The 12257-nt window shown below is 36.4% G+C and overlaps 1 protein-coding gene across 1 annotated transcript in view; it reads right to left on the minus strand.

The window, feature by feature from the left end:
- The window catches only part of FCHSD2 (FCH and double SH3 domains 2), a 244535-nt gene that overhangs the window by 30096 nt on the left and 202182 nt on the right, over positions 1–12257 (minus strand). Inside the window, exon 12 of the mRNA XM_002693439.7 lies at positions 11637–11741. Within this exon, the coding sequence (XP_002693485.1) occupies positions 11637–11741 (105 nt within the window). The remainder of the gene's footprint in view (positions 1–11636; positions 11742–12257) is intronic.

The following is a 12257-nucleotide window of genomic DNA, read 5'->3' on the forward strand; positions in this document are numbered from 1 at the left end:
TGACTTACAGCATATTCACAGATATATGCAATTATCACAACTTTCTTTTATTTATTTTTTAACTTTTTATTTTAAATTGGAGTACAGTTATTTAACAATGTGACAGTTTCAGGTATACAGCAAAGTGATTCAGATATACATATACATTATCTATTCTTTTTCAAATTACTATCCCATTTAGGTTGTTACATAATATTGAGCAGAGTTCCCTGTGCTAGTGCTATACAGTAGATCCTTGTTGGTTATCCATTTTAACTATAGCACTGTCACCACAGTTTTAGAACAGTTTAATCACCTCCAAACCTCCCCACATCCCTGCCATGTCCTTTAGCTATTGCTCCCCTATCCCTTATTCTCTGTAGCCTCTGGAACCACTAACCTACTGTCTTTTTCTATGAAAGAAAGTGAAAGTCATTCAGTCGTGTCGGATTCTTTGCGACCTCATAGATTGTACAGTTCACAGAATTCTCCAGGCCAGAATACTGGAGTGGGTGGCCTTTCCCATCTCCAGGGGATCTTCTCAACCCAGGTTTTAGATTTGCCTATTCTGAACATTTAATATAAATAGAACCATACAATATTTGCTGTCTGGCTTCTCTTACTTAGAATAATATTTCTAAAGTCCATCCATGTTGTAACATGTATAAGTATTTCATTCCTTTTTATGGATATTGCATGGATATAACACATTTTGTTTATCCATTTGTCAGTTGATGGGTTGTTTCAACTTTTCAGCTAATATGAAAATGTTGCTATGAACATTTGTATACAACTTATACATCAGTGTACAAGTTTTCCTGTAGACCTATGTTTTCATTTCTTGTAGATATATACCTAGGACTGGACGTACTTAGTTATAAAGTCACAGTATGTTTGACCATCTGGGGAAATTGTTTTTCAAAGCAGCTATCTCACTTAACGATCACACCAGCAGGGTATGAGGATTACCATTTCTTCACATCCTGGCAACACTTGCTAATGTTTGCCAGTTTTGACTCTAGCCATCGAAGTTGGTATGAAGTGGCATTTCACTCTGGTTTTGATTTGTTCCCTGATGACTAACGATGTCAAGCATCTTTTCATGTGCTTATTAATCATCTGTATATCTTCTTTGGAAAAATGTCTATTCAGAACTTTTGTCCATTTTAAAGTTGGGTTGTCTTTTTACTGTTTTTATTGTGTCTTTGTCTTTTTATTGTAAGCCTTTTGATGCATTTTAGATAAAAAGTCCCTTATTAGATATCGGATTTGCAAATCAGGTCAGTTCAGTAGCTCAGCGTGTCCAACTCTCTGTGACCCCACAGACTGCAGCACGCCAGGCCTCCCTGTACATCACTAACTCCTGGAGCTTGCTCAAACTCATGTCCATTGAGTCGGTGATGCCATCAAATCATCTCTTCCTCTGTTGTCCCCTTCTCCTCCTGCCTACAATCTTTCCCAGCTTCAGGGTCTTTTCCAATGAGTCAGCTCTTCACATCAGGTAGCCAAAGTATTGGAGTTTCAGCTTCAGCATCAGTCCTTTCAATGAATACTCAGGACTGATTTCCTTTAGGATGGACTGGTTTGATCTCCTAGCAGCCCCAGGGACTCTCCAGAGTCTTCTCCAACACCACAGTTTAAAAGCCTTAACTCTTCGGCACCCAGCTTTCTTTATGGTCCAGCTCTCACGTCCATATATGACTACTGGAAAAACCATAGCTTTGTCTAGATGGAACTTTGTCAGCAAAGTAATGTCTCTACTTTTTTATTTTCTGCTTTTTAATATGCTGTCTAGGTTTGTCATAGTTTTTCTTCCACGAAGCAAGCATCTTTTAATTTCATGGCTGCAGTCACCATCTGCAATGATTTGCAAATATTTTTCCCCATTCTATGGGTTGTCTTTCACTTCTTAACAGTGAAACATAAAAGCTAAAATTTTGATTAAGTCCAATTTATTTATTTTCTTTTGTAGCTTGGGTTTTTGGTGTCATATCGAAGAAATTAATTCAAGGTCACAAAGGTTAATCCCCATGTTTCTTATAAGAGTTTTATAGTTTTAACTGTTTCATGGGTATTTGATCATTCTGAGTTGAGTTTATTTTTGTATATGGTGTGAGGTCAGGGTCCAGCTTCATTCTTTTCCATGTGGATATCTGGTAGTCTCAGAACCATTCTAGTATGTATTTTAAACTAATATAGGCAATGAAATGTTTTTTAAAAATGAGTAAACTAACAAACCTCTTTTTGGAAATTATAACTGTAAGTCATTTAACTGCTAAAGCAGAGAAGCAAAGAAAATACAAAGAAAGAGAGGGAGAAAAAGACACATGTACACACACACATAAGAGAGATCAGTATATTCTATTTTCTCAAATCTAAGTAGTCTAGTTTTCATAAGATTTATTTTTGTCGGTACTTTGCCAAACAATTAAAGAACATGGTATTTGCAAACTTAGACTGCAGTTCCAGAATAAACTATGTTAGCCTTTCTTCAGAGTTCCAACTGTTTATATTTCAACAACTATTTAAAAGCAGAACTTTGCAGTGTTTTCAAGTGCATTTTGATGATCTGCCAATTGATTAAAATTCTGCAGAGCATCGCTCTCTGAAACTGGATGGCATTCCAAACACTGCTTGACCAAATCATCTTTAAAACTTGTAAAAAGATAGAGCTTTTTAAAATGATGTTTTAAAAAGTCAGATCTTTTAAGATATATAACCTTGGTGTATTAACACTGTCAATTAACCAACTTTAATGTAAAACTGAACATACACGTATCCAAGTGTCACACCATGGTTGAGTTTATGAAACTTTTTGACAGTTACAAAATCTGTAAACCTAATTTGGGCTTAATTAACTTATATTCAAAATATCATTTCTCTAAGGATAATAACTGTGTCTATTTGTAACCCTACTATTTACGTCAGTGCATACAGCAGGAAATGAATAGTGGTAGATAATACCATTTGCCACTCAATTACTTTTGGTATCTTAAACCCCTCCTCACCCCCAAACAACTTTTATCATATATACTAGGTACTATATAATTATACTATTTCATTTAATTCATACAACAAGCCTGAGAATGTATATCACAAACTCTACTGAATAGGTGAGAAAATGATTTAACCAAGGTCATATCAATTGTGGTAAAAGGTTACATCCAATGAAACGTGGGAGTCTCCATGCATCCCCTCCCACATTGACTGTGGCCTTGTCCATATGATTATCTTTTTGGCCAATGGAACATATACAAATCTGATAAAAGCAGAGGCTTGATAAGAGTGTTACTAGGACTTGATTTCTTGGTATATGCCTCCACTATGTGGGGAAGACCTGTTTAGCCTATTTGAGGATGGAGGGCCATATGGAAAAAAGACCTAGTCCTTTAGCTGTGTGCAGCTCTTTGAGTAATCATGGACAAATCATGGGAAGAACTACACAGACAAAACCCAGATGATGAAAGACAATAAATCATTGTTGTTTTTGCCATTAAGCTGGATTTTTTTCCCCCTAAGGGCAACAACAAATTACTGTACTTAAATAATTTAATTCCCAAATATCTGGGATATCTTTCTGTTACTGCTTTCTAATTTTATTCTGATGGGTCAGAGAACATACTCCACATAACATCCTTTAAGACTCAGTGACATGGGTTTGTGGTATAGTCTATGGTCTTGCTAAATATTCTCTATTTACTTTATTTATATTATTATTTTTTTTTTTGTCCAGGCCTCATGGGTTGTAGGAGCTTAGTTCCCTGACCAGGGATTGAACCCAGGCCCCCAGCAGTGAAAGCACAAAGTCTTAACCCCTAGACTACCAGGGAATTTCTCCATGTCTACTTTAAAAGAACATAATAGTATATTCTACTCCTGTGGAGTGGAGGGTTCTATAAATGTCTATTAGGTAAAGTTGGCTCATGTGTTATTTAAGTCTTCTATATATTTACTAATTTTCTAGCTCCTTGTTCTATCAACTACAGAATGGAAGGCTGAAGTCTCAAACTACGATTATAGATGTGTTTATTTTTCATTTTGTTGTCAGTTTTTACATGAACTATTCTGTAACTATTATTAGCTACAAACACATTTAGGATTGTTTTGATGAACTGTACTTCTTTTTCATCATTATGAATCATCATCTCTCTTAACATTTCTTATGCCACCTATTTTGTCTGATATTAATATAATCACTTCCATTTTCTAATGATTAGCATTGCTTCCCTGTGATGAACAACAGCTGAAATTTATGCTCATTTTTTTTGGGGGGGGTGGTGGGGGGGCCCTTCTAGCTGTTGTTTCTTGCCAAGTTCCTTGGAGTTTCTGTTCCACATGTCTATTTAGGTTTGGCCAAGGATTTGGATGGCTATTTATATGCAAATCTGAGAACTCCCTGACGTCCCAGCTCAAGCCAGTGAGGCTGAGGCTCTCTGCTTGAATCTTAGTTGTACAGCCCTTCAGGAAGAGCTGTAAAATGTAAATGCCACCAAGTATAGTCCCATTCTTTGAAGAGTCTATTCCTCTCAAGTTCTTATATGCTTTGGGGCATTTTCCAGTTCTACCAAATAGGTATTTTAAATATTTTTACCCTAGATTAGATTAGTAATTGTTATCTAAAAGAGGATATAAGCTAGTCCCTTATTATCAGAAGCAGACACCCTTGAAGAGATATAGCCTACATTCAAGAAGAATTCCAAGAGATCTTAAATGTCACTCTGTAGTATTATTAATATTTGCATTTAAATTTAGAAACTATTTAATACATATGTAGAATAAAGAAAATAAAATATCATGATAATATAGGAACTAAAAATCTCAATATAAAATAAAAGATATACACATAAAACCCAAAGAAGTTTAATAAAATCTTTCCAATTTTAAATTTTAACTGAAAATATCAGTACAAACTCACGATTCTAAAAAAATTCCTAGCTCTAAACCACAAAGAAAGGCCCAAGAAATAGATGACTCCCATTTATTTCTATACCACAAACCAGGTGCAATAAGCACCTTCACAGCCTAGACTTTGGTATCTAAATATTATTCTATATACTAAAAGAAATCAGGGCTTCTTGGAGAAAAGGTTAATTCTAAATATGGGCAGAGAGAATACAAAGCAAGCCTAAGATAGCTTTCACTCATTTCACATGCTAGCAAAGTAATTAATTCTCAAAATCCTCCAATCTATGCTTCAACAGTACCTGAACCAAGAACTTCCAGATGTTCAAGCTGTTATTTAGAAAAGACAGAGGAACCAGAGATCAATTGGCAACATCCACTGAATCATAGAAAAAGCAAGAGAATTCCAGAAAAACATCTACTTCTGCTTCACTGACCACACTAAAGCCTTTGACTATGTGGATCACAACAAACTGGAAAATTCTTCAAGAGACGGGAATACCAGACCACCTTACCTGCCTCTTGAGAAACCTGTATGCAGGTCAAGATCCAACAGTTAGAACTAGACAAGGAACAACAGACTGGTTCCAAATTGGGAAAGGAGTACATGAAGGCTGCATTGTCACCCTGTTTATTTAACTTCTATGCAGAGTTGTTGTCTAACATCATGCGAAATGCCAGGCTGGATGAAGCACAAGCTGGAACAAAACTGCCAGGAGAAATATCAATAACCTTAGATATGCAGATGACACCACCCTTATGGAAGAAAGTGAAGAGGAACTAAAGAGCCTTTTGATGAAAGTGAAAGAGGAGAGTGAAAAAGCTGGCTTAAAACTCAACATTCAAAAAATGATCATGGCATCCGGTCCCATCACTTCATGGCAAATAGATGGAGAAACAATGGAAACAGTGACAGACTTTATTTTCTTGGGCTCCAAAATCACTGCAGATGGTGACTGCAGCCATGAAATTAAAAGACACTTGCTCCTTGGAAGAAAAGCTATGACCAACCTAGACAGCAAATTAAAAAGCAGAGGTATTACTTTGCTGACAAAGGTCCGTCTAGTAAAGCTACGGTTTTTCCAGTAGTCATGTATGGATGTGAGAGTTGGACCATAAAGAAAGCTAAGCACCAAAGAATTGATGCTTTTGAACTGTGGTGTTTAAGAAGACTCTTGAGAGTCCCACGGACTGCAAGAAGATTAATATAGTCAATCCTAAAGGAAATCAATCTTGAATATTCATTGGAAGGACTGATGCTGAAGCTGAAGTTCCAATATGTTGGCCACCTGACACATTAGAAAAGACCCTGATGCTGGGAAAGACTGAAGGCAGGAGGAGAAGGGGATGACAGAGGGTGAGATTGGATGGCATCACCAACTCAATGGACATGAGTTTGAGCAAGCTCCAGAAGATGGTGAAGGACAGGGAAGCCTGGCATGCTGCAGTCCATGGGGCTGCAATGAGTTGGACATGACTGAGCAACTGAACAGCAGTAAGATAGCTTGCTGTGCTAGAAAGCAAATTAACGTTAAAAGACTAAGAAGAGTAATATGAAAAGGACACAGAAGTTAGCTTAAATGGACTCTCACTGGCCAAATTTAGACAATATGGGGCTTAAAGTAGGATAACTATAATATTAAAAATACATCAAACGAATAAAAATCCATAATAAATTGAAAGTACATAAAGTGGAACTCCATGAGGAGATACAAAGAATAAGTACTGTGGAAAGAATGTCTACCATGGAGCTGTGAACTGAAAAACTCCCAGAGATTGTATAGGGCTGAAAGATGTTGCAGTTCTATCCAGCCAGAGCTGAGAGACCAGAGACCTTGTTGGATTCTCAAGGCATAAGAAGAAATGGCAGAAAGGAGATCCATTAGTAATAAGGCTAAACTAGACCTACTGGAAAGGCTATTCTAAACCAATCTAAACAAAGCTTAAAAATAAGTCTTGAACAGATCTAACTGATCTGCAGATCAAACTGAGCTGGCTGCCCAAATAAAACTCAGCAGGCTTTAACAGAGGAAAAGAGAATCCAGACACTCACTCAATAGCCAAACGGTCACTATTTCTTATATTCAGTGAACAAAAAAAAGTACTAAGTATTTGAATAAGAGAAAAATACAAGCCACAACCAAAGGAAAAATCAGTCAGTAGAGAGTAAGAAATCACAGAATGAGTAGATGAGAACTTTAAAGTCACTTTTATAAATATACTTAAGGACTAAAAGGACATCATGAAAATAAACAAGGGTGAACTGGTAGATATAAGGAACCAAACCAAACTTATAGACCTAAAAATGTAATATATGAAATAAAAATTCACAGGATAGCCTTAATAGCAGGTTATAACTACAGAAGAAAAGATTCATGAACTTGAATACATAACAACTCATCAAACTGAGATTATGATAAAAAATAAGGCTGGTAAAAGTGTGTGAGGTGATCTTTATATGTGATGTGTAGGACAATATCAAGTGATGTATTATTCATGTTGTTGGAATTGAACTAACCTATCTGACATCAGATCATTTGTTGCCTGGTCACAAAAGAATTTTTGGGATGACAGAAATATTTTCTATCTTGGCTGTGGAGGTAGATATATAGGGGTATGCATTTGTCAAAGCACATCAAAATGTTTACTTGAAATGGTTACATTTTATGTATATTATACCTTAATAAAATTGATTTTTAAAATTCCAGGATGACATTGTAATGATACTTAAGAAAGGGAGAAAAAGACTCACTTGCAGCCACTGGAGGTGACTAATACTTGTTAATTGCAATGGAAAAAGAAAAAAGAACTTTAACAGTGGAAAGATTTGGTAGTACCACCTAAATTGAAAGTGACTATTCTTAGCATCAATTGTGAGAAAACTTGATAAAAACATACTATGATGAAAAACAGTATCATCTATAAAGTATTCTTGCCTAAAATAAGACTATGATCAGGCCTTTAAACTTGTAACTTATAGCACAGAAATACACTCATAAATTTTATACTGTAAAATATTAATAGTTGACTTAGCATGTTGAAAAATACTCATCTTTTTTGTACATTTGAAAAATTTTCACATTAAAAACTGAAGAAAGTGATTAGCTAAGACGTCTACCAACATGCTACATTATAAGAGTACAGTATCACCTTGCAATAAACAAATCTGAAGGTAATATAAATTTGGATATATATGATTGGAAATTTTGTTTTTATAGCAGGGTCACCCTTAGCATTTCATTAACCTTGTAGCAATGAGGACTGAGCAGCTTCCCAAGTGGCTCAGTGGTAAAGAATCCGCCTGCAATGCAGGAGACATGGGTTTGATCCCTGGTTCGGGAAGATCCCTGGGAGAAGGAAACGGCAACCCATCCCAATATTCTTGCCTGGGAAATCCCATGGACAGAGGAGCCTGGTAGGCTATAGCCCATGGGGTCACAAAAGAGTCGGACACAACTTAGTGACTAAACAACAATGAGACCTCACATTTTATGCAACTGAAGTTTGTATACTTCTCTTATAGCATTATGGCAAAGGTCTTACCATTTCCGTTTTTGAGTACAAAAGTGACACTGTAATTTTGAATTACTCAAGTACAAGAGAATTGTGTCCTGAAGAAACACAAGTCATGTACAGCTTCCCGAAAGGGCATTTAAAATTCCTAGTTTCTTGAAAAGCTATCTTAAAAATGGGTATGATATGGGTGGCTCAGCAGTAAAGAATTTGCCTGCAATGCAGAACACACAGGAGACACAGGTTTTATTCCTGGGTCAGAAGATCCCTTGGAGGAGGGCGTGGCAACCCACTGCAGTATTCTTGCCAGAAAAATCACAAGGACAGAGGAGCCTGGTGGGCTATGGTCCATAGGGTTGCAAAGAGTCGGACATGACCGATGTGACTGAGCACTAGCATGTCAGATTAAGAAATGTGTATCTGTATGACAAAAGACATTTCAAAAAATTCAAATACCTAAATACCAGATTAAGAAAACTCTTTAAATTTTAATTTGAGCAGCTGTTGCCTCATTTCGGTTCTTAAACTAGGGGCTACAAAGAGTAGCACAGCTAGCAGTCATAGAGATCATAACAATGTAACAATAATTTTGTTCATCAGTTTACGTCTAGTATATTCATCAGAATCTGGCACACAGCAGACACTCATTAATTGTTTGTTAAACTAATCAAGGAGTCCATCCTGAAATTAACCAGCCAATAATTATTTAATCATTACACAACCTCTATTATACTGTTCTTTGGAAATAGCAATCTATTCTTATTCTTTAGAAAAGCACAGGCCATTTACATTTTCAATTTCTTATGACTGGAAAATTTTTTTAATCTATTACTGAGTACCATAAAGGTTTCTATTCTAATTAGCAACACTAAATAGAAACACAATATAGAAAAGATTAGATAAAGCAGATTAACCAACAAGGGAGGGTAGGATTCAAGTTGTAGGAGTTAAACACCAAACATAAAGGATATAATGGATTTTTAACTAGTTTCTTCTCCCTTCTGTTTCAGTATTTATAATTAAGTAACTGTTGAATGGAAAGAGAAAATCCAATGCAAATGATATACAGGCAGAAGAAAGAAAAAGGAAATCTATTGAAACTATTACTGTCAATTCCTCTGAAGGCTCTAATGGTCCAGCCTATACAAAAATCGCATCATGACAATACTGCAAATAATCCCCTAATACTACCCTCATATTTGCCATCTAATTTAACTGGATTATTTTTTGTAACTGATAAGTGGAAATCAAGTCAGAGATCGTTTTATACAAGTGGTAGGATTAACTGCATTTCACAGATATTAAAAACAGATAATGATTCTGGCATTGTGGTTTTTAGAATATTTCATATTTCTGGTAAAAAAAAAAAAGTTATCTTTGAGAATACAGACTTACATACTAGTATTAGGAGAGATGAGACATTCTGTTGTGTGAATCTCACTTCATATTTTAAGCTTTACAAACACAGGGCAGTTTAGCACATTCATGGAAATAACAGGTCATTCAACCTAAATGCAGACTTTGTGTGACTGATACCTACTACTGCTATTACTGGAGGGCATGGTGGAAGTAGGGTACCAGATAGTGACACTACGGATAAAGTCTGGAAATGGAAAATACAAGAGAGAACACATCCTTCAGAAAACTTCTGAGACTTGTCCTGTCAAGACTCTGAAATTGACTTCACCCAGAGTTTGGAGAAACATCAAACAAGAAAAGCTCTTCTACACAAGCCCATGTTTCTCAGACTAGGCAAGAGCCTGCCAATATACTTGGCCAGCACTCTAGGGCAGCTGTTTAGCCATGACCTTGAATTCAGTGAGGAAAAGGGCTATTTATTGTTCACTCTGCTCTCTTTACTATGGAGGCTGTGGGTCATGTGCTAGGAATAAAGGCAAGCTGGGGTTACTGGGGCTTCTACAGGCCAGGTAGACAGCAAGCCTTGTCTGGTTCAGATCACTTCCATGGGTGGTATCACAAACACACTCATATTCCCTGTCTTTGCTGATGCTGCCTTTCCGCTCACTACCAACCCCTACTCCTTGCCCCACCTCAATCACTGAAATACTTCCTCAAATCTAGAGATCTGAGAGAGTGTTTGAAAATCACTAGTTTAGATTAATGCTCAATCCAACGCAAGAAATGCTTATACAGAATCTTCTTACACACTTACACTGCTGCACTAGATCCTGGGCAACTTATTCTGCCACTGGGTGTATCTGACTGTTAGAAAGTATTTCCCAGTAGCAAGCTCAAATCTGCCTTCTTCCTACCTTCTGCTTTTAGTTCTAGCTCTGCCTCTTAAGGTTGCAGGGCACAAAACTGTGCTATCCCTTTTCCATCTGTCAATGCCCATCGTAAGTTTTACCTCTTTGTATTACCTGCCCTAGTAACTTATCCCACAGCGATCCGTGTGCCCTTTGGTTTCCTTATGTGTAGACCACTACTTCTTGGCACTTATGCTTTAGAGTCTTAACTATCTTGGGCATTCTTTCAGCCTTTCTAATAAGAACGTGTTCTCACTGAGGGCTGCACACTCAGTCTTTTTTTTAAATGTCTACTTCCATATCCCTTTACTATGATGCATTGGATATGTAACTAAATACAAATGAGCAGGGGTCCTCCATGAACTGGTCTTAACCGTGATGACTTTCCTTACTTTGCACCACATTTTCTTACAAAAATCTTCTATCCTAATCAAATCCAACTGCCAACTATATCCTATATCTTTCTCCTTTGCAAATAACTTTTCTTTCCATCTCAACTTGTCCCTCTCTAGGTCACAGAATATTAGTGTATGGTACACGAACTTCTGAACACTACACATAAAATGTGTATTTTTCTGTGGTAGAGAGGGTTTTATACTGTCATATAATCCTCAAAGGATTCCATGACTCCCCGAAAGATTAAAATGCTTTAACTTTTTTTTTTGCCTTGTCTGCTTAATCAACTCTTGGCACTAAATTTACATGGATCAGTTTTTGTACTATTAATCTTTATTGTGGCCTAATTCTTTTGCTATTTAATATTTCATGATTGTAAACCCTTCATAGTGGGCTTAGTGTATTTTTGTTATGTGTACTACCTTGTATGAAACAGACATTTAAAAATAATACTCTGGACACAGATGGTGAATCACCCTTCAAATCAGTCAGTGTATAGAGACTGGATTCTAAAGGTCCACATCGCGGCTGTGACACTGCTGGAGCTGGGCTAAACGCCACAACTAGCTCCCACCTCACCTCTGCTTTACGAATATTTTCTTTAGCTTCATCTATTTTCTGTTCCAACTCTGCTCGGTTTTGTTCTGATACTGAAACTCCATGGCATTCCAGATCATCTAGAACCTATTAAAGAAAATAGGAAAATGATAATTGTTTTCTATTTTTCTCTTATTAAATGACTAGAACGTCTAGATAATTTTAAAGACTTTAGTGACAAGTTTCCATGATTCCCTTTTTAACCTTTGTTTCCATTTATTTATTTGAAAAAATTTTTAAAAAGCTCTGAAGTAATTACAGACTTACAAGAAGTTGCAAAAGTAGGACAGAGAGTCTCTTCACCCAGATTCCCCAACAGTAAAAACCTGTCTAACTACCGTATAAGATAAAATCCAGGAAACTGACATTGGCACAATCTATAAATTTTATTTGAATTGCATTTTTTTTATATGCACACCTTTAACTTAAAAATGACATGAATATAAAGCACTGCTTCCAAACAACAACTAATACAAAATGGCAGAAAGTCTATTGTAGCTTCATACCTTACCAGGTGTTCCCTACTTCAAGATAACCACTGTCCCATCAATTTACTTGCATTTTATCAAACCGTTTATTACATATTTCCTATAAACTTTGCCC

This window comes from Bos taurus, chromosome 15 (genome assembly GCF_002263795.3).
Source record: "Bos taurus isolate L1 Dominette 01449 registration number 42190680 breed Hereford chromosome 15, ARS-UCD2.0, whole genome shotgun sequence".
Lineage (NCBI taxonomy): Eukaryota > Metazoa > Chordata > Mammalia > Artiodactyla > Bovidae > Bos > Bos taurus.